The sequence below is a fragment of the Delphinapterus leucas genome, chromosome 2, assembly GCF_059928025.1.
Source record: "Delphinapterus leucas isolate spDelLeu-1000000601 "Yukka" chromosome 2, BTC_Dleu_Yukka2, whole genome shotgun sequence".
Classification (NCBI taxonomy): Eukaryota; Metazoa; Chordata; class Mammalia; order Artiodactyla; family Monodontidae; genus Delphinapterus; species Delphinapterus leucas.
In genome coordinates this window covers 131,712,034-131,735,106 of record NC_143130.1, presented here as the reverse complement: position 1 = coordinate 131,735,106, position 23,073 = coordinate 131,712,034, and the positions used below count along the sequence as shown (strand labels likewise).

The window sequence follows — 23,073 nt, the reverse complement described above, 5'->3', positions numbered from 1 at the left end:
TACAATAGAAGTACCACATAGCTAATAAAAATAGATTCATATGTAATCACCTAAAAAAAAGTCCGCAACATATTGCTAAATGAAAAAGAAAGTTACAAAACAGTATATATAATTTGACATAAAATTAATAAATATTTAATAAATATACACATTTACATGTATAAATATTTAATAAAACATACATTTACATGTATAAATATAAAATAATATGACAACCTCTGGAAAATCAGGCAAAGATTTTTACATTAGTGAAATAAACGGCTGCAAAGATATATACCAAAATATTAACAGTGAATGTCTCTTTGTGGTGGGATGATTAGTTTCTTTCTTTATGGTTTTTTAATATTTTCAAAAGTCTTCTAATGAGCCTGTATTATACTCAAAAACATTTCTGAACACAGTTAAGGTCTGTGAGATCCTGAGTTCCTACTGCCTAAGGAAGGTACTTTCAAACTGAAACTAACCCTTCTCCATTACTCAGTTTCCAGATGGAAGGTCCATCCACTTCCACTGGAGCTGTCTGTTCTCCCAACCTCTTGGCCTGTCCTGCAGTGAAGTCTCCCACCTCCCACTTCCCCGCCACCCCTGCTCCTGCAGTGCTAGGAATAGAAAAAGTGGGGCAGCTGGGAGCCTGCGGGGCCACAGAAGCAGGAATGACACCTGGCATATGGGAGGTGACCCAGCCGGCTCCCTTGTGACCTGGACGTTCCCAGTTTCACACTAAATATCCCTTAGCGATTTCCTGTTCGCTTTTCAACCGGGGAAGCCTCCGAAACAACCCAGGTTTCATCAGTTTCATCAGTGTAAAAGGCTTCCTATGGTTTCCCAGAGGTTGTGCTGCAGGAGATTTCCTGTTGACAGAAACACAGGAAGAAGAAGTGAGGGGGCTGTGCTGGTTGAACATCTGTGCCCCAGTCCCTCTGTGGGTCAGCAACCCTGCCCCAGAGAGGCCTGCTTGCTTCTGGGGCAGGGAAACCGGCTAAGCAGGCGGGATGGGCCCATCCTATCACAGCCAGCCAGCCGGCCTCGTCCCAGGCGTCCTTGCTGAGACAGCAGGGCTCAATGTCAGCAATGTCAAGGCAATCCCCAGAGGTGCTCAGATTCAACACACAGAAATAGCAAGAGAAATAGTTTAGCTATGGGGGTGGAGAGGGCCGCTCTCAAAGGCTGATACAAATCCACTTTAGGATTTTTTTTTTTCCCTGTTGGTCTTAAGAGCCTCAGTTTTGGAGTTTCCTATCTCTTATTAGTGATGAATAACTGCACACTCAGGAATTGGTTGTTGTTGGCTGGTTCCCCTGTCCCAAGTAACACTGTGCTCTTAATCTTGATGGCAGCACCAGGGAACTGCCATCTTTAAACACACAACACACCTGGTCATTTATTTGACTCCACTTGGCTAGCTCTTAATTTCTCAGCTCCCCTCCTCTTTAGCCTCTTTATCAGCTGTATATCTCTTTAACTGGCCTGTCTGCCTGACATAGGCATTCCTTCTACTTTATAGTGTTTATTATTCCTGATTGTCTCCTGCCTGTGACTGGAGCAAAATAGCCTTACAGGGCCAAAGGGAGATTGATGAATTGTCTGCTCAGGAGACTCTTTAAACAGTAGGATGATCAGGGAAACAGCAGGCTCTTGTGGGATGAGAGAACAGTGTTTATTCCAGAAAACCAAGAAACATTTTCTGGGTCGGGAAAAAAATCTATTTTGTAGCTCCCTTTATGTAAATGTCAATGAATGCAATAATCAGAGCCCCTTTCTATAAATGCCAAAAATTATTCTAAGGCAAGGCAAGTTATATAAGTTGAGGCAGAAAAAAAGGAAATAACAATTGCTTGACGAGTGTTTTGGGTTTTTTTTCTCTCCTTAGTATTCCCTCACAATTTGCTACCTGCATCAGTTCTTCAGGAAGTGAAGGGGGTTAATGGTTAGGAAGAAAATTTGGAAAAGCAATTTGGAGCTTATAAAACAATTTGGAGGTGGGGAAAGAAGGAGCTTATGAAACAGACACAGGGAGGTGGGGTGGGCAGAGAGTGGAAGAGGCGAAGAAGGTGCCAGGAAGATGCTTCTCTCACTCAAAAGAAATTCAATCTGAGGTAACCTTATATTTGAATATATGCTGTAAATAAAATCCCTGTTTTCTTTTCTTTAACAGGAACCACTTGAATTAAAATTTCCAAACATCTCTTATCCTGCCCTGGGGCTCTTAAAGGTAAAATCATGGCTTCCAACAGACCTAGAAGCACACGGCAGCTGTATCACTAGGGAATCTGAATGATGTATGTCAATCCATGGATTGAAAAGTGTTCCTTTTAGAATTCTTCTTCTCCTTTGAAAAGTATACATATTTTCCATTTTTAAAAATGGGTCACATAACAGTGAAAACATCTGAAAGTATTTTTCACTTTAAATAAACTTAAACTGTATTTGAAATCTAAATTAACACAAAATAGAAATTTAAGATTGGGGTGGTTTGTTTTACAAAAGGATCCTTTTCTTCAAAAAAATGTTTAGCCATAGGATTCTTTTAAATAGCCAACTCCCTAGTATATTGGAAATAGGTTTTGATTTTAAAACTTGATTTATATACACATTTTCAGAAATATAATAGCCCTTATGTAAAATGAGGTACCAATTAAAATGTTTGCAAGTTACAGACAATGTCCCACCCATTTCAAAAAGTATTTAAAACATTTACTGATGCATTTATAATTTTAAAAAATGAGACAGTTCCTTGGGGTATGTAATTGTGAGATTTAATCTATCCAAGTATGAGCCCTCTGGCCTATTTACTGGCAAAGCAAATAGTTAAGAATGATGTAACATAAAGAGATGTATATTATGCCTCTCCTTCCTTACATACACATAGATACTTGTAATGCATGGACTATTTCTGGAAGAATATACTTAAAATAACTGATTTTAGAAGGGAGAATGGAAGAACTAGAGTGCTGAAGAGACTCTGCTACATGCTGTATAAATTTTATTTTTACCATGTGTGATTTTTTAAATAAAAAACTAGTTTTTACTAAGTACAGGCAAGGAACCAAATGGGTTAGGTGGATTATTCTAGTGAGACACTGAGGTGAACTCAAAAATCGTATCCTACTCCCTCAGGGCAGAGTGCCAAATGCCTCAGGAACAGAACAAGGTGGAGAAAATGATTTTTTTTGTTACTATTCCTAGAAACTATTTATTAATTCATTATGTGGTTACCCATGAATGATTGTGGAAGGAACGAAAGTTTTCCCCCCTTTTGTTCCCAACTGAAGAGTTTAATCTTTCAAAGAAGAAAAAAATGACTTCAATAAGTTAATGCAATTTTAAAGAAGTAAGGAGAGGGTATTTTCTGTTCTTTCAGGGCTGTCTCCACATGAACCCTGCCGAGAGACTGACATGTGAGCAGCTGTTGGGGCATCCATATTTTGACAGCATCAGAGAAATAGGGGATTTGGCAAAAGAGCATGAGAAATCAACAGGGAAGACCCTAAGACAGAGCCGAAAGCACCTGCCGCGGGTAAAGATGGGGCACTGCTTTACAGAAGCATCCAAGGTTGTAATTTCAAATGAGCTCATACCTTCCACCTGGTGCAGAGTCTGAATCTATACTTGAGGTGGCAATTGTGGCTTGCAGCTCCAGCACCTTTATCCCTGCATGAGGACACACAGGTCACAAGATCTACCAACCAGGGTACCAAAGACATCTGCCTGCTAAGGGCCCTTCTCCCAGAAACCTAAAGGTGACCTTGCCCAGCAGCTCCCTGCTGCCAGCCAGGGGCCAGGGCTTTTGGTGTGCATGAGCACAGATCCCAGCCAGGGACAAGAAGCGTGCTTCTTATGCTTTGGAAAACGAAATCAAATTTATCCCGGTTAGCTCTCTGTCATCATGTCTACCTTCAGTATTGATTGACCTTCCAGGTTTTCCTCCCTGATCCGTTAATCCTCAGAGTTGGCTAGTGTAAATGTGGGGAGGAGTGCTTTCGGTGAGAGCAGCAGAACAGTGCATTTAACCAGATCACAGCATCCAAGCTGCACACTGGGAGCCTGCGGAGAATTGTGACTGGTGTAAAGTGGCAGAATGGCCTTACATTAAGTGTCTTGTCATAAGCCAAAAGCCGTAATAATTTAGGATGGACTGTAGTTGGAACCACAGTTAAGATGAGCTGGCTGCTCCTAGTTGCTTCCGGATCTGCTCAGGTACCCCTTAAGCTATAGATTATCTTGTCTTAGTCTTTCCCTTTGCAGCCTCCTCTGCCCAGTATGCTGAGTGGCACCTGGGTGGTGTTTGTGAGGTTTGGAGGAGAGAAGAGGGTGGACAGTCCATTATGAACAGGTACAGCATGAAACTCAGGGCCCTAAAAGACCAGAGTCATGAAATTAAGAATGCTTTGAATGCAAAACAGACTGGAAATAGACTTTCCCCTCAGAGTTACCCCTTATCTTGCTGTTTCTTTGTGTTCAAGAATCTTAGAACACTTGAATTACAGGGGATTTTAGAAAACCTCATCCCTTCTTTTAAAGAAACTGGAATTAAAACTTTAAAAAGTGGGACTTAGGGCTTCCCTGGTGGCACAGTGGTTGAGAGTCCGCCTGCCGATGCAGGGGACACGGGTTCGTGCCCCGGTCCGGGAAGATCCCACATGCCGCGGAGCAGCTGGGCCCATGAGCCATGGCCGCTGAGCCTATGCGTCCAGAGCCTGTGCTCCGCAACGGGAGAGGCCACAACAGTGAGAGGCTCGCGTACCGAAAAAAAAAAAAAAAAGGGGGACTTCCCTGGTGGCACAGCAGTTAGGAATCTGCCTGCCAATGCAGGGGACATGGGTTAGAGCGCTGGTCCGGGAAGATCCCACATGCCGCAGAGCAACTAAGCCCATGCGCAACAACTGAGCCTGTGCTCTAGAGCCCGTGCGCCACAACTACTGAGCCCCTGTGCCACAACTACTGAAGCCCATGCGCCTAGAGCCCATGCTCTGCGACAAGAGAAGCCACCACAATGAGAAGCCTGTGCACCACAGCGAAGAGGAGCCCCCGCACGCAGCAACAGACCCGACGCAGCCAAAAAAAAAAAAAAAAAAACTTAAAGTGGATTGTCAATGGCAGAAAGTGAGACTTGTAGCAGAGTTGTGACTAGAACCTCAGGATGAGCCACCTGCCCATAAATGCTACTGAAATAGGCACCAATTAAAAAAAAAAAAGAGGGTCTTGATGGAAATATTTTTACTTGAAAGACTAGGGGAACCCAACTAATTTGTGTGTTGCTTGTGGGTCCCAATTGTTTGATTTAAAAGTACTTGTTTTTCAGATACCTAAGGCCATATAGTACTGTACAAAAAAAAATGTATTCCCTTACTTTCATTTGACATTGACGATAAATTCAAACATTTTCTGGCAGCATGAAAAGAGCAGTTTTGCCTTTTTAACTAAGGTAGTAGGTGGGCAAATCACCTGAGTGCTCCAGACATCAGTTTTCTTCACTACAAGACAAGATATTGGCTTAAATGATCCCTAAGGTCCCAGCAAGCTCTTAACCCCCATGAATCTATGTTTTTTTCCAGTAATGTTAACATGTAGATTTTCCCTTCTTTTTCACATTCTCTAAATTTCCTTTAATGTGCATGTTTTGCTTTATAATATAAAATAAATATTGAAAAGAAAAAGCAGAGACCAAATTTATGGGAGGGCGTGAGCTCCACATCCTTCAATTCCACCCCTGAGCAGAGACCAAATTTAAACATTTTATCCTTTCTCAGATCCTGGATTCTGTGCAGAAAATGTATTTCTGTGCTGGAAAAGTTGTTTGTTTACCTCTTTTGGATGTGTTAGCAATAATGAAAAAAGTGTACGGCATTGAACGTAATTCTGTGTTTCATATTTTCAGTTGCAGTACCTACCTCAGCTGACTAGCAGCAGCATCCTCCCAGCTTTGGATAACAAGAAGTACTACTATAACACCAAGAAACTTAACTACCGTTTTCCAAACATTTAAAGAGCTTGGAGATGGATAACAAAAAAAGAATTGATCATTAATTTGAGTAAAACATATATTTGATTGAAAGCAGTCACAATGTTGAAAAAAACATCAGGAGAAAACATAAGTAAATAACTGGGGGAGGCCACTTGGCAAGACGTGAAGGGAAATTCCAGAGGCAGTATTCCATGCTTGACGATGGTGTCCAGAACAGAAAGGAAAAACTTCTTTGGATTTTCACTTTTATTTTTGTTGTATCTAAGTAGCTGAGCTTATGGACAAATATAAACTATCTACTGCACTCGCCCATACCTCCAGCAAAATTAGAGATAAAAAAATTTATGCTTCAATTGCACCATATGCAACATGTGAAAAAATGGATTACAGAATGCCCATATATGTTTCCTTGGATCTCTGTTGCTTTGAGTCCTATCTCCTGCCTTTTCAGATTTTCTCATCGTATTTAAGGAGAGTTAAGGTTCTTGAAACCAAAATGTTTAAAATTCCATTTCCTGCTTGCTCTAGCTCTTGATTTTTATATATTGAAACTTTTTTGAATATATGAGATGTTTAAAATATTTAAAATCATATGGATTATCATAAAAGACTATAATTTACATGCTTATATATTTAATGATATGTTTATAGACATTTCTTACATATACTTTGGTCTTTACCTTTAGTAAAGGATGCATCTTAGTCATTTTTGCAGGCAAGATGGATTTACTATAATCCGTCTACACTTGTTCACCCAATTCCCCTTGCAAACAATGGCATGAAGCTTGGCAGCTGACCCAGGGGTAGAACAAGATCCACAGGCTTCACAGGAACTGGGCCTGCCAGCCTGAAAGTAATTAGTACTTCATTCTCTCCAGCTCAGCCTCAGACTTGGAGACAGAGATACTGGCAGGACTATAGTGATCTGGGTTTTGGAAGAAACTGCTTATGAGCTTTTACTTGGGTCATAAAAGACATAAGGTTATAAGCTGATGTTTTCCCTGAAATATCTTTTTACACTGTATGTGTATGTGTGTATATCTATAGTGCACACACATATATATGTGTGTGTATATCCCAACCTAACAACTAAAAGTTAACTAATAAGAAAATAGACCAAAATGATATTGAGAATTCCTAGCTTTGTGATACTTAAAATGATACAGTGATACTTAAAATGACGACATATAACTAGCTTTGATGTGGCCTATTGCTCCTATTCAAAAAGCTTTTTCATCCTTGTCCCCTGGACACAAGGGCAATATGAAGCTGATGTCTGCTTCTTATTGCTCAACCCCGTTTTTGATTGATGTGCTGCTATTTCCTAGCAGTCCTCAGCCATGGTTTTTGAAGATGTATTTTACTGTATCTTCAAAACCTTTCTTCTGCATTCTCAGTTTACTGCTGTGTTAATTTTCTTCATGAGAGCATTTGACCTTATTCACTTACTGTTAAGTAATCCACCAAATTCTGGCATCTGTTCAATAATTTTGGCTACCCCAGCCAGTTTAGTGATATCCTGAGGCTTCCTAATGTATGTAGCTTCTTGCATAGAGCTGATAGCAGGTTAAATACTAGTCACAGTATAATCTAATTCTTGTTATGTAGACTTGATTCAAATGACAAAGAAGGACATCCAGCTTCTGCTAATAGTTTACATTTTGTGTTTTTCCTTTTTTCCTTACCCCCAACAGTGTACCTGACGAGGCAGATGACTATAACTCCCTAATTTATCCAGTAGTTTTAAGGAATACCATTCAGAGTAGAAAAGTAGCTCCAGACTAACCTGTGGTCAGTCAGTTGCTTCATCCCATAGTAATCAAACAAGGCTGAGATAGAAGTGGTCATTTGTTTCTAATGAGTTCTATTAAATATATGCTTATACTTAATTTAACCATATCTGTGATCTTTTCTTCAGCATGGAATCACCACTGTTTCACATGAGACTGTTCTACATCCTTATCATTTTTTTATTTACTATTTTCTGATTTTCAAAATGACAGTGGCGATTATGTTAGTAAACAGTACATCATTTATGGTATGTGCTATCTACATAAGCTGGTCCCTAACACAACTAAAATTCATTTTTCTACTTTAATGCTGCATCACAGAAAGTGTTTATTTTAAAATTAACTCCAGTCAAGGTTATATTCAACAGATTAATATTGAAACCAAACATACAGAAATCCACAAACAAGTTGGCGTATAACCAACAATAATAGAATCAGGACCATTTGAAGCAGATAAAAATAAAGATCTGTTTATACCTATTTATGATATTCTTTATCACTGCTTTCTAGATGTAAAGTGAATTTAGTGCTTATACTTCTTATGATGTCCCTTGAGCTCATGGGAAGTACTCTCCAACATATATGAGGGAATACAAATTAGTTTCTAACTGACATGTTAAATTTTTCTGTTTGAAGCAGTTTTTTAATTTAAGCAGAAAGTAAGTATAGCTCTGCTGGCCTTCATCATTGTTTCCTCTGTTCTATTGCAATCAGCAAAGCTATTTAAATCCAGCCAGGTATTTATGTCTAGTTTTAATAAGACACTAGACTAAACCTACAAAATAGACAAATTAGCCAGAAACTGTTCATTCAGAGAAAGGATGTATGGTATAAAGAGCACAGGAATGCAGGATCATGACAAATGCATGCGAATCCTGGGAAGCAATATGAATGACCCAGCAACCTCTGACTACTTTGCATAATTGACTCCATCAGTGAATCTGAAATTTAGCTTTCAGTTTTTCATAATTGTATATTTATAGTAACATCCTTCAAAAACTTTAAAGTAAAATGTAACAAATTACTGTTAAAAATAAAGAATATCTGTGTTGTACATTTAAATCATTTTAAAGAACTCTTAAGTATCTACATCAAGAGATATTTATATAGGATTGATATAAAATAAGGAATATATAAGAATTTAAATGGTACCTGGTTTGCATTTTTCTTAAAATGATTTAATGTACCTAAATTCTCACTTCTAACTTAGTAACTTTAGTGAATCACATCTGAATGTTTATTTTCTACATGATGGACTCTGCTAGAATGTTGTGGTATAACATTCTTATAGTTCTGTTGATGTTTATGTAATATTTGTTGCTGTTTAGGATCAACAATTGCACATGATACTTTATATTGAAATAAGACACTTACTGAATATTACTATTTTACTTCAAGTCTAATTTTAGTTCCAGAGAAGGCAGTGATGTTTTAAAGGCTTGGACAATTTTTTCTTTTTCTTTTATGCCAGGAAGATCACTTAAAAACAAATACTTGAGGTTTCTGGAAGAGAAATTTTTTAAAGTTAATTTAATTTGGCCTTTACTCATAGCATTAAAAATAAACTTGCTTTATTGACTTAAAAAAGCTACACACAGAATGTGTTCATATCATCCTACACTTTCAAAATGACTTTTAGAACGGTAGTCTTAGAGTACTACTTTAAATGAAATTCATGCTAGGCACTAAGCCAGACCTTGGACAGTTTAGTTGTTCTGAATTACATCAATAATGCTGCTGAATTATTCCAAATATTTTATGTATATTATGGCATAGAACTCCTTTGTATGTTAAATATAAAATATGACATCACTCATGGTGATGATTTTTTGCATCTGACACTAAAAGCAAAAACAACTAAAGCAAAAATAAACAAGTGGGACTACATCAAATTGAAAATCTTATATACAGTAAAGGAAACCATCAACAAAATGAAAAGGCAACCTACTGAATGGGAGAAAATATTTGCAAATCATATATCTGATAAGGAACTAACATCCAAAATGTATAAAGAACTCATACAACTCAATAGGAAAACCCCCAAACAATCCAATTTTTTAAATGGGCAAAATATCTGAATAGACATTTTTCCAAAGAAGACATACAGATGGAGAACAGGTACCTGAAAAGATACTCTACATCATTATCAGGGAAATGCAAATCAAAACCACTATGAGATATCACCTCACACTGTTGTTAAAATGGCCATTATCAAAAAGACTAGAAATAAGTGTTGGTGAGGATGTAGAGAAAAGGGAGTCCTTGTGCACTGTTGGTGGGACTGTAAATTGGTGCAGTCATACGTAAAACAGCATGGAGGTTCCTCAAAAAATTAAAAACAGAACTACCATATGATCCAGCAATTCTACTTTTCAGTATTTACCTGAAGAAAACAAAAACACTAACTCGAAAAGGTATCTGTACCCCCATGTTCATTGCAGCATTATTTATAATAGTCAAGATACAGAAACAACCTAAGCGTCCATTGATGGATTAGGTAAAGAAAATGTGGTGTATGTATACAATGATGTAGTATTCAGCCATAAAAAAATGAAATTCTGCATTGGCAACAACTTGGATGGACCTTGAGGGCATTATGCTTAGTGAAATAAGTCAGAGAAAAACAAATATTGTATGATGTCTTATATGTGGAAGCTAAAAATAAATAAGCAAGCTCATAGATACATAGAACAGATTGGTGGTTGCCAAAGGCACAGGGTGGGGAGTGGGAGAAATGGGTGAACGGTTTCATGTTTTTGTTCTTAGTTTAGGTAAACTGAATTTTTAAAATATGAATCTTAACCTAGGAAGGAAAAGAAATTGGGAAAGTTCTTAAAGGAACCAAGTGTGTATTAAAAGGTGAAGCTTTAAAGCCTCAACTAATGTAAGAGATAAACAATCTAGTACTTTTGGTTCTAATGTTTAAGATTTCTCAGACTTCTGTGGTGCTGAGGTTACTGGCAGAACATAGGGGAAATTAAAGGATGGGGAGGAAGTATAATAGCTAGTGCTTATTGAAAGCTTTCTGTAATAGGAACCCTGCTAGGTGCTTTATGTAGGTCAATTTTTTAAAAAGATGCTCCCTAAAAAATGCAATACAACCATAACATATTAAGGGTGATAATTTAAACTTTTAAAATATTATAGCTGACAGTTAAGTCATTTTCATAAATTATATTTTTCAGAATTAAAAAAAAGAGACCACCTCTCAACTGTTCTAAATTCCGATTATTCACCTTAACATTATCAAGTTTCCATTTTGGCAATGACCACCTACCTTAAATGATGCAAAGCAATGATACCTTTGTCTGTGACATTCCCACATGAAATTATTTCCATTTCCAACATGCTTTTTTGTAAATTTCCAAGTTGACTAAGTCTCTCCAAACAGTCATCCTCAATATAGTGACACTTGCACAGCCTTATTTTTTCAACATGCTGTAGGCCTTCTGGGGGAAAAATAGTACAGTTTAAGAACCTGCTTTACCATTAAGATGATCAACTATCCTAGTTTGCCCAGAATTGTTCTAGTTTTAGGATTGAAAGTCCTAAGTCCTAGGAAACCTCTTAGCCCCAGGAAAACAGTAATGATTAGTCACCCTATTAACCATACAAGGTATTCACTATACAGGTTGTGCTGATGGACAGGGCCGTTCTGCAGTCAGATGCCCAATGCACTGGAGGAAAGAAATGCCCACACAAGCAGAAGCTGTGTGGATCTAATTATTTCTACAATCGTGAGCGTTTCTCAATGACAGAAGTTTGACAAAGATAATTTGACAAACAAGGCCTTGAGTTTTAAGTCAATAAAGCACAGAATAAAGGCATGTAGAGACAAGCTTAGTGCAGGGAGAAAGGAGAGGAAGGTATTTGTAACCTCTATTTAATTTAAAAATAAATATCATACGCAGGAAGAAACAAGCTGGATTGGACTGAAAAAGGCAAAAAGGACACACCTATGACTATAATAGTGAGTCAACTGCAACCAAACGTCACTGCAAATCACCTGCATTTCCCATAACAAATGATAGGGGAGTTACCCATGTGATCAAATCCAATGCTCATGATACAAGAATCAGTGGCATCAATTGCCTGAATCTTGTATTTGTCCAGAGGGCCTGTTGGGAGGTGGTTGTAGTCCTTCTGCCACCTCTCCTGGCCGTGGTAGCGCACGACAGCCCCACAGCGCAGCAGCCACTCGGACGCTGCCCTGTCAGGGCCAACATCCCGGATGCGTTCATGATCCACTCTGTTGGCAAGAGAACAAAGGCAGGTAGCTTTTACTATAGTCACTAGCTTCTTAACTGTGTTCACCAAAGTAAATACAGAATAGCAACCACTTTTCACTTCACATGATGAGGAGGGAGATAATATATTAGTGAAATCCATGTAAAGAAAACACTCGATGGCTCTACCTGCTACCTTTTTTGCTTTTGTTTTTGTTTTCAAGTGAACTCTGTCAAGGCATGTTATTCTTATGTGAGTTTATCAGGCAGACATTGAGTCTTCATTGATTCGTATGTAGCACAATAGTTTCACACCAGGAGGTACTCAGTATCTATGTTTTGAATGAATGACTACACTTGGTTATCATTTTTATTAATGACAAAAGATTAAAAAGGGAATAATTTTGAACTTTTGTTCAAATTAATGTCATTAAGTGATATTCATTAATTTTAACATGTGCCTTTTTCTCTAGTTAGTGGTATTAATGCTATATTAAGCAACAAGGAGGTTAGTTTCGTCAGTTTCAAAATGATATTTCTAAGCATGCCACCAACTTTTTATTTTATTTTATTTTTTAAAATAAATTTATTTATATATTTATTTTTGGCTTCGTTACTGTATGCGGGCTTTCTCTAGTTGCGGCGAGCGGGGGCTACTCTTCATTGTGGTGTGCAGGCTTCTCATTGAGGTGGCTTCTCTTTGTTGTGGAGCACAGGCTCTGGGTGTGTGGGCTTCAGTAGTTGTGGCATGTGGGCTCAGTAGTTGTGGCTTGTGGGCTCTAGAACGCAGGCTCAGTAGTTGTGGCACACGGGCTTAGTTGCTCCGTGGCATGTGGGATCTTCCCGGACCAGGGCTCGAACCCGTGTCCCCTTCATTAGCAGGCAGATTCTTAACCACTGCACCACCAGGGAAGTCCCCCAACCAACTTTTTAAAACCTTGATTTCCCTTGATAGTATTCAAAAGGTTAACTACATCCCTTAAGAAGCCATAGAATAAAATATTCTAAAATTACATTTACTGAGCTTTTCTGATTACAAAAGTAATAAATGTTCATTTCAGAAAACTTGAAAGGCATTGAAAGGATGAATAAGAATCACTTAAGTCCTGTAACCCAGACAGTTAATATTCTGTAATCTATTTTTCTGATCTTTATTCAGTGCTTGTATGTTTTATTTGCTTTAAAAGAAAGTTAGGATCGTACTGCACGCACGACACAAAAAACATTTGAAACACAAGAAATAACCAAATTAGCTACTGGGAACTCATCAAGCTGTAACAATTCCCACGTTTCTTCACTTTAGTTAAACTTACTTATTAAACACTGCATTCAACCAGCCCCAGAAGTATCGGGAGTCACGTGACCTTGGGAGTTTCTTTAAGCCACAGAACTGCTGGGAAATTTTTCCAAACAGCATCATTTGATCTAGACACATAAAACAGTATTCATATTAGATCATCAGCTGGCAATCAGAGTCCCATACATACAGCAACTGACTTTACAACTTCAGAGTCAGTGCTCTTGTGCTGATAAAGCTGATGACTCACTTGCCACTCAATAGTTATTAAGCAAGTTACTCCTGTCTGTTTTTTGGTTTCTTTTGCTGCAAAAATGAGAGGCTGAATTGAATGGTCTCTATGGTTCCTTCCAGCTTGGACATTGTTCTTTCTACTTGTTCACTCCTCAATTGGAGTCAGCCTGCAGTGGTGCCACCTGGTGTCCATGCAGGCAGTGCATCTACAAATTTACTGAAACCAGCTCCAGTCCCAATCTACATTTCCAGTACCAAAATGACAAACTAAAATCACCTAAGGAGCAATGTGTCAAGGTTAAGACACTTACGTCCAGAAAAGGAGAGGAGTCGTGGAAACAGATCTTCCTATCACAAGGCTGCAAGTAGTGTCCCCAGAACAGTGCAAAGCAAGAGCTGTACAGGGCAGCTGGGAAAGACTGGGCAAGTAACTTCACCTCTCTGACCCTTGGTTTTCTCATTTGTAAAATGAGATGATTTGCTCAGATGATTTCCAGCTGTAAAAACCCATAACTATGAGTTGAGAAGGCGATTTTGGAATTGGGTCTCAACCTGATTTATCTCAATTCAAGTTTCTCTGATCGTGCGCCAGGTGGGGAGAAAACAAAGATAAATGAAACATGGTCTCTGTCTTTGAGGAGCTGACAATTTAATGCAGGGTGGAGTGAGCTAAAACAAGTTACCAGGTAGTTAAAATAAATGATAGAACCTGGAAAAGACCTCAAAAAGAGTTAAAGACACACAAGGATTTCCATAGACAAAGATGCCAGGAAAATGTAGGTCAGGTGATAAGCTGAGGCAGGAACCTTTAAGGCATGTTGTAGTTCAGTTGGCTCAGCACATGGGGGTCATGAGAAGAGGAGGGAGACAATGTACACAGTCACATCGGGAAGGGTCTCCCGTGATCAGCCAGAAAGTTTGTCTTCTGCAGGTGGCTAGGAATCATTGAGATTTTAGCACAGAGCACTGGCATGGTTAGAACTATGCTTCAGGAATATTACTCAGACAGCAGCATCAAGATTGAGGGTCATTTAGAGATGAGGAAACTTAAGCCCTGATAATAAGTAACTTGCTGACACCCTAAATCCTTTCTGGAACAAGGTGGGGTATTAATAAATGCATGTGTTTAAAGGGACCTGTCCAATGTTTCATGGTTAATTGTTAGCAGTGCTGAAACTGGAACCTAGTTTTCTCTCTTATTAGTCCAGGGCTCTTTCTTCAGTCATTGGATGGTTCTAGAACTCAGGAAAAAGAAGAGGACTAGAAAGAGGCCTGAGTGGGAACTACCTTAGAGCTGAGGAAGTGCCCAAGGATGTTGGGTTGTAAAACAAAGAGAGCTGAGGTCTGAGGACAGAACCCTGGGGCCATCTACTAGCCTCTTTATCCCTTCTCCATCATCACTCTGCCTTCATTACTGCAAACTTCTCCCCCTGCTACTTCCTCCCACATTCTCAGCCCTTTCCAGCTTTTGGTTAAATCTCTCTCCACCTGTGCCCATCTCAGTAACTCCTTTGGCTGCCAACCTTATTTACAAATCTGGGCTTTCCAGCTTCAACTCAGGCTGTTCCCTCCATTTACCATCCCTCCCCGCCCCCCAGAATCCTATGGAAATCTTCCCCAACCTCAAGACCTTACTCAAATGCCATCTCCATCCATCCATTCATTCATGCAATAAATATTGAATGTCTGCTATACTTAGTGCAAGAGATTCAATGGCAAGACAGAAGCAAAACAAAACAACACAGGAGAGAGACCGAGAAAAACATGGTTCCTGTCCTCATAGAATGTGTAGTATATATACCATATATGTATAGATGACATATAAACAAATGAATAACATGCAACACGATGTCTTAATGGAGGTATGGACAAGTTCTGTGAGAGCTTAGAGAAGGGAGTGAGGGATAGGCTTCATACTAGCGGTGTCTTCTGAGATGGGTCTCAAAGGATGATTAAGAGTTTCCAGTTAGACAGAAAAAAGAAAAGTATGAAGGGCAAAAGAAAGAACAAGAATCACATATTACTCATTCCATTTTTCTTAGCACCTAGCACAGCACCATTCCCTAATGCAAGTTTAATAAATATTTGGCAATTAATAATCTTCAATGGGTGATACATTTTCACGCAGAAACCAAGGAAACTCTTTAAGTGGGTAAATTAGAGAGGTTTGTGAAAATTGAAGTACTTTCACTTGATTCATTTTGGCCCACCTTGTATTTCTGCTTAAGGGAAAGATTAAACCAAATTTACTTCAGCTTATGATCTCTAAAAATATTAGATATTATATTTAAAATAATTTAAACATTAAAATTAAGTTTTTATTTAGCAATAAATTAAAAAAACTAATTGGTAGGTTTTTGCATTCTCAACTGCTACTTTGTTAATTGATATTAGGAATTTCACATGAATTCAAGCAGCTACCTCTGAGAATGCTTTCTAGAGGGAAAGAGGAGACCTCTGGTGGTGAGTTGATGAATTTAGCTTTAATAAATTAAACAAGTGAAATGCAAGTTAAAAAATAACCACTACTAAATTACCGCTGTGATAAATAATTTAGGAATTAAAATTGTTTTAAAAATTCTTCTTACTATCATAACACAGCTTAGAGCCATAAGTTTGTAACAGATGTTTCTAAAAGTTGCTATATGTTCACGACTTAGAGAAGACCAGACCTCTAATGTGTGACTCAAAATAGGATATGGAGAGTCCCCCAATTTGCATATAAACAAGTTTTTTTTAAAAAATGGAAGTTCTTTTCTTACATATGAGACATAATTACTTAGGTGGGCTATTCAAAACGTTGGCTATTTTAGTGGTCAAAAAGACTGAACTAGCCAACTCGTTCTTGAGGGCAGTAAAAGTGTGAAGAGAGGGGTGGGTGGTGTCAGAACTGGGGCGTTTTTACTCCCCAAATTATAACCCCACTTCACTGCAAATTCATCCGTTATTGATGCCAATTCTTATTCCTGAGGTGTCTAGAGTCTAGTGAAAGAGAACAGCAGAGCAATTGCTTAGGAATGAGAAGCAAAGTTTCCAAAAGCCACTCTTAGGCTAATATTGCTTGACACTCATTGAGCTAATTTCACATAGGTTCTGACCTAGATGGAAGATGAACACGAATTCTTAGCTGAGGAGGGTGGTGGCTAGAACACAAATGTCTCTAGCCAAAGACATTACAGGGTGAATGAATGGAAGGTGAGCTCTTGATGTGAGATTATCTAAATGAAACAAATTAATGTACAGTCAAGCCTAGGGGAGAAGGTAAGCAGAGAAAATTTTACAAAAAGAGCATGTGTATTTTGAGTTCTTTCACTTTGCTAAACTAAGAAGCACGTGCTCAAAATCACAGAGTAGTAAAAAAGTCACTATTCTGGGCTGACCCATGAAAGCCTGACCACAGACCCTAGAACTGTATAATTCTGTACTCAACCTAGTAACAAATCAACAACATCCCATGCAATGGTTAAAATAAAAAATAGTGATAGTGCCAAAAGTTGGTGACACTGAAGAGGAACTGAACTGGATCACTCAACACTGCTGGTGGGAATGTAAAATGGTCCAGCCACTTTGGAAAACAGTTTGGCAGTTTCTTACAAAAGTAAACATGTGCTTATCATATGACCCAGAAATTGGACTCTTGGGCATTTATCCCAGAAAAACAAAAACAGGCTCGCACAAAAAGCTGTACACTAATTTTCATAGCAGCTTTATTTGAAATAGCTAAAAACTAAAAGTAACTCAGATGTCCTTCAATGGGTGAATGGTTAAACATGCTGTGGTACATCCATACCATGAAATACTTCTCAGCAATTAGAATGAACTATCAATACATGCAACAATTTGGATGGATCTCAAGGGATTATGCTGAGTGAAAAAGCTAATTCCAGAAAATTACATACTGTATAATTCTGCTTATGTAACATTCTTGGCATGACAAAATTTTAGAAAGGGAGACTAGAACAGGGAAGAGGGTGCCCTGCAGGAGAGAAGTGTAGTTATAAAAGGACAACCGAGGGATCCTGGTGGTGATGGAACTGTGCTGTAGCTTGCCCGTGGTGGATACAAGAATCTACACATGGGGAATTCCCTGGTGGTCCAGTGGTTAGGACTCTGAGCTCTCACTGACAAGGGCTGGGGTTCAATCCCTGGTCGGGGCACTAAGATCCCAAAAGCCTGACGGCGCGGCCAAACAAAACCAAACCAAACCTACACATGTGATAAAAACTATACAGACCTAAATACATGCACAAAGGTAAAACTGCGGTTATCTCAATAAGATCCATGGGCTGTGTCAATGTCAATTTCCTGGTTGAGTTATTGTTCTGTCCTTTTACGAGATGTTACCATTGGGGAAGACTGGGTAAAGGGTACACAGGATCTCTACTGTTTCTTACAACTGCATGGGAATCTACGATTAGCTTAAAACTAAAAAGTTGAACTAAAAAAATAACCATTTCTTATTTTTTTCATTTGTGATGAACAAGCAGGCAACATTCCACATTATTTTCGCAAATAAAGAAAATATGTACAACTGTCCAGCTGATAAAACCATATAAACATAATAAAAGCCATCATTTTATCGAGCACTTCACTGTGCTAACATCTGATGAGCCTTATCTCGTGTAATCCACATGAAGGAGATCCTGCTATTACTCCTAGTTCACAGAGAAGGGTCTGAGGCAAAGAGGTGAAGTGACTTCCCCAAGCTACCCGACTAATAACTGGAGCCAAATTCACACAGGCAAGAATAAGGAAATTAAAAAACTTCCATCAAGCAGAGAGAACAAATGTTAGTTAAACAGGCATGGTGATAAAGGATCACGTAATTTAACACAGGTTTTTCATACATTACATGGTCCACTTCCCTCATTTTACAGATAAACAGGGGTGAAGTGACCTGCACAGGTGAGTCGCTGTTCCCAGGCCCGCACAGCATATTTAAAAGTATATCTCGGTCCAGGATTTTTTAAAAAAGGAAATAGATTGCTAAATGATGTCAGAGACCGAGACGTCTGGTTCACTTAGGTGCTCAATATTTACAGGACCAATAAATGAATGAATGGCACGTCAGGAGCCACATATATGGAAGTCCAGAAGACTGCAGGCTATCAGGCGTTGCCATGACAGAGCCTCCGTCCGGAGAGGGCTAGGGCTGGACAGCGAACGCCCCTCCAGTGGCCACTCCACTGGGTGGGAGCCGGGTTGGAGAACGCGGTGCCCTGAAAGGAGCCTCGAGTGACGCGGGGCGGGGCTGAGGGGGGCGGGGTTGAGAGGGACGGAGCCTCGAGTGACGCGGGGCGGGGTCGAGAGGGGCGGGGCCTGGCGGGAGGAAGGGAGGCCGCTGGGCTTGCCCAAACGACAGTTTTCACCATAATCATCCCGACTTTCTTCCGCGGCCCCGAGTCCGCTCGGCGGTGAAGATCGAGGACGCCCGACTCGGTGGGCCAGATTTTCAGTCAGCCTAGCGATGGGAGAAGGGAAAGGGCAGAGGGTAACCACCACCCTAGACCCGCCCCACCCGGGGCCTAGCTCCTCTACTCACAGCGTCAAAAGGAGGGAGCGAGCTAGCGTCCTCAGCGTCTACGGCGGCGCCGGCTTGCCCTTCGCCCTCCGCCGCGCGAGTCCATTGGCCACTGGCGGCTGCTCTCACGTGGGGCGAAAGAGCGCCCCTCATTGGCCTCTGCCTGGGGGCGGGGCTAGAGAGCGCCTGGACCTGGGCAGTGTAGGGCTCAAGGGCCGGCTCCTGGGGCTTGAGGCAGGGGAGGAGGCGCAGGCGATGGTGCCAGCGCTACGTTACCTAGGCAGTGTCTGCGGACTGGCCCGCGGGGGGTTTCCCGGGGGCTTCTCCGCGGCGTGCACGCCCGCGCCGGGGAAGCCCTGGCTGTTGTGCCAAGGTGGCCGCAGAGCCAGCACCAGGTGAGTAGCCGCTGGCCCGACCCCCCGCGGTCTGCGCTGCTTCTCTCAGAGGTGCCTCGTGCTGGACCTCTGCCCCTGCGCTACTTCCCTGTCCTCGGCGTGGGAGAGGGTCGGGATCCTGTGAATCCCGGGCTCCAACCTATGATGCCAGGAGCTACCTGCCTGGATCATCTGTAGGTTTGTGGGCGAGAGGAAAAGAATAAGAAAGGCAGTGTTGAGTAGAGGTCAAGAACAGTTCTGGCTCTGAATACAACCCCACCACTTCCTATTCAACTCTGGGCGGGTTAGTTAAGCTCCTTAAAAGCTCAGTTGTGAATAGGATCCTAGTCTCTCGCGTTAAGTGGTCGTTTTGAGGATTAAAGTACCTAACACACTGTAAGCAATCAAATATGCTGTTTATTCGCTGGCCTTCCTGATGTTACTTGGAAGATCTAAAACCAGTCTTATATCAATCAGTTCCTGGCACACGCGTGCTGCATAGAGTTGCCCCTGTGAGAAGCAGCTCAGTTAGTTGCTAATTAAACCCTGCAGAATTCAGCGCCCTGTGATTTGAAGTTTGGAGACCACATTCGCCACTACTGTTTTTCTCTGCTCTCTGTAGAGGGAATGGTTTATGCGAAGGTTTCAAAGCTGGAAAGGTCTTGGCTGTTTCGGGAACTAGAATGTGGGCAAGATGAGTGTGACTAGAGCTTAGCGGAGCAGAGATGGTGTGGAATGACATCGGAGAGGGGCTACATCGCAGCACAGTTTTTTTTTTAAATACACGTGAAATTTTATTCTAAGAGCGCTGGGAGGCTTTTAAAGGGTTTTAAAGAAGTGATTAAATGTTGATGTTTCTGAAGTTGATTCTGGCTGCTGTGTATTAGTGGATTGGAGGGGGATTAGAGTGGGATAGGATTTGTGATTCATCGTGGGAGTTTGTAGACAGCTCTTTTGGGAACCTTTTTTTAAGGGAAGAAAGGTAAGGTTAGTGAAGGTTTTGTTTATACTTTTTATTTTTATTTTTTCTTTTTATACTTTTTATTTTGAAATGATTATAGATCCATAGGAAGTTGCAAAAGAACAGAGAGCTCTCATGTACCCTTCTTCACCCAATTTACCCCAGCAACACCTTACATAACTGTAATAACAGTATCAAAACCAGGAAATTGACATTAGCACAATCCACCGGCCTTATTCAGATTTTCATCAGTTTTAGAAGTTTTGCACTTGTTTGTTTTTTTTAAATTGCTTTACTACTTATAGACCTTTATTCTATATAACATTTAGTATCTTAAAATATTATTTTGAAAATGTTATTGAAATTAGGTAGATAGATTTGGGGGAGATTTACTTCTTTATAATTTTGAGTTTTCCCATCCATGAACTTGGCATATCTTTTCATTTATGCATACTCATTTGTTACTTAAAGTTTATTTATTTGTTGATATTTTGGCTGCATTGGGTCTTCATTGCTGCGCAGGGGCTTTCTCTAGGTGCGGAGAGCAGGAGCTACTCTTTGTTGTGGTGCGCGGGCTTCTCATTGCGGTGGCTTCTCTTGTTGCGGAGCACGGGCTCTAGGCCCGCGGGCTTCAGTAGTTGTGGTGCACGGGCTTAGTTGCTCCGCGGCATGTGGGATCTTCCTGGACCAGGGCTGGAACCCGTGTCCCCTGCATTGGCAGGCGGATTATTAACCACTGCGCCACCAGGGAAGTCCCTCATTTGTTATTTAATGGAGTTTAAAATTTTTCTCTGTGAAGTTCTTTTTTCTTAGGTTAATTCTTTGATTCCCTTATTGCTTTGTTGCTATTGTAAATAGTATCTTATTCTTTCAGTTGGATCTTACTGGTATAGAAGATGCTTCTTTGTACTTCTTATCCAGTTTTGGAACCTGGTTTGTATGTGCTTCATAAAATGAGTTAGGGAGTTCTCAACCCTTTAAATTTTTCTGGAATATCTTTGATGATAGAGATTATGCGTTCCTTGAAAGTCTGGTAAAATGTATGTGTGTGTGTGTTTAGGTAGAAAGCTTTTGATGACTATTTTAATTTATAGTGATTGATTCAAAATTTCTATTTCTTTATGCCTCAGTAATTTTGCCTGAGGAGTCCCCCACCCCGTTTCATCTATGTTATCAAATTTATTAGCATATAGAGCTCCATGATACTCTTTGATTATGTTTAAGATCCTTGTTGTGTCTTTACGTATTTTTTCTTTATTATTCTGTTTTATTTATTTGTGTCATCTCACTTTTTCCCCCATTACTCTTGCCAGAGGTTTGTCTACATTATAAATCTTTTCAAATAAAAGATTTTTCTTCTTTATTATATTTTGTTATATATATGTTTTATATATTATATATACATGTTTATATATGTTTGTTTTTCTTTATTATATTTAACTTCTTGAGTTGTTAACTCATTAATTTTTGGTCCAGGAGTATTTTTAGGAGTGTCTCTTGCATGTTAAAGTTCCTGTAGCCTTGTTTACCCAAGAATATCTTTATTGAATCCTCATATTTAAATGGGATAGTTTGGGCTTCCCTGGTGGTGCAGTGGTTAAGAATCCACCTGCCAATGCAGGGGACATGGGTTTGAGCCCTGGCACGGAAGATCCCACATGCCGTGGAGCAGCTAAGCCCATGTGCCACAACTACTGAAGCCCACACGCCTAGAACCCGTGCTGCACAACAAGAGAAGCCACGACAATGAGAAGCCCGCACACCGCAACAAAGGGTAGCCCCCGCTCAACGCAACTAGAGAAGGCCCGTGTGTAGCAACGAAGACCTAAGACAGCCAAAAATAAAAAAAAACTAAATAATAAATTAAAAAAAAAATAAAAGAGATAGTTTAACTCTAGGTTAGGAGTCCTTTTTTTCTCCTTGAAAATAATGCTCCATTGACTTCTTGATTTCAGTGTCACAATTTAGAAATCTGATTTCAAGTGAATTCATGTTTTTTTTAATTTATATTTTATACTGGAGCATAGTTGACTAACAATGTTGTGTTAGTTTCAGGTGTACAGCAAAGTGATTCAGTTATACATATACATGTATCTATTCTTTTTCAAATTCTTTTCCCATTTAGCTTATTACAGAATATTAAGCAATGTTCCCGGTACTATACAGAAGGTCCTTGTTGGTTATCTGTTTTAAATGTAGCGGTGTGTACATGTCAATTCCAAACTCCCTCCCTCCCCCGACCCTGCCCCCTGGTAACCATAAGTTTGTTCTCTAAGTCTGTGAGTCTGTTTCTACTTTGTAAATAAGTTCATTTGTATCATTCTTTTAGATTCTGTATATAAGCAATATCATATGATATTTGTCTTTCTCTGTCTGATTTACTTCACTTAGTATGATAATCTCCAGGTCCATCCATGTTGCTGCAGATGACATTATTTCATTCTTCTTAATGGCTGAGTAGTATTTCATTTTATATATGTACCACATCTTTATCCATTCATCTGTCGATGGACATTTAGGTTGCTTCCATGTCTCGCTATTGTAAACAGCGCTGCAATGAACATTGGGGTGCATGTATTCTTTTGAACCATGTTTTTCTCCGGATACATGCCCAGTAGTGGGATTGCTGGGTTATATGGTAGTTCTATTTTAGTTTTTCAAGGAACCTCCACACTGTTCTCCATAGTGGCTGTACCAAATTATAT

At 39.8% G+C, this 23,073-nt stretch overlaps 3 protein-coding genes across 13 annotated transcripts in view; 2 read left to right on the top strand and 1 right to left on the bottom strand.

Annotated features, from left to right (window-relative positions):
* Positions 1–8,562, top strand: part of CDKL1 (cyclin dependent kinase like 1) — a 69,101-nt gene extending 60,539 nt beyond the window's left edge. For 2 of the 3 annotated variants that reach the window (XM_089906166.1, XM_022570615.3), the window contains 3 exons: positions 2,156–2,212; positions 3,362–3,517; positions 5,879–8,562. In XM_089906166.1, the coding sequence (XP_089762292.1) occupies positions 2,156–2,212; positions 3,362–3,517; positions 5,879–5,986 (321 nt within the window). In that variant the 3' untranslated portion in view covers positions 5,987–8,562. Of the gene's footprint in view, positions 1–2,155; positions 2,213–3,361; positions 3,554–5,878 lie in introns of all 3 variants that reach the window. The other variant, XM_030763418.2, reaches the window with a different exon arrangement.
* Positions 6,028–19,163, bottom strand: DMAC2L (distal membrane arm assembly component 2 like). Of its 5 annotated transcripts, none has more exons than XM_022570620.2 (5): positions 19,055–19,163; positions 13,295–13,406; positions 11,796–12,004; positions 11,033–11,201; positions 6,028–9,258 (listed from the first exon to the last, which is right to left on the bottom strand). In XM_022570620.2, exons 2-5 carry the CDS (start codon positions 13,399–13,401, stop codon positions 9,144–9,146), a joined length of 600 nt encoding a protein of 199 aa, XP_022426328.1. In that variant the 5' UTR covers positions 13,402–13,406; positions 19,055–19,163; the 3' UTR covers positions 6,028–9,143. The 5 variants fall into 5 exon arrangements, with proteins under 5 accessions (XP_022426328.1, XP_022426327.1, XP_089762295.1 ...); XM_022570619.2 differs by having other exon boundaries at positions 11,033–11,204; positions 19,055–19,162; XM_089906169.1 differs by lacking the exon at positions 19,055–19,163 and adding an exon at positions 18,882–19,044 and having other exon boundaries at positions 11,033–11,204.
* The window catches only part of L2HGDH (L-2-hydroxyglutarate dehydrogenase), a 51,634-nt gene continuing 47,346 nt past the window's right edge, over positions 18,786–23,073 (top strand). For 2 of the 5 annotated variants that reach the window (XM_022570612.3, XM_022570610.3), the window contains exon 1: positions 18,792–19,428. In XM_022570612.3, the coding sequence (XP_022426320.3) occupies positions 18,980–19,428 (449 nt within the window). In that variant the 5' untranslated portion in view covers positions 18,792–18,979. Of the gene's footprint in view, positions 19,429–23,073 lie in introns of all 5 variants that reach the window. The other 3 variants (XM_089906138.1, XM_022570613.3, XM_089906139.1) reach the window with 3 other exon arrangements.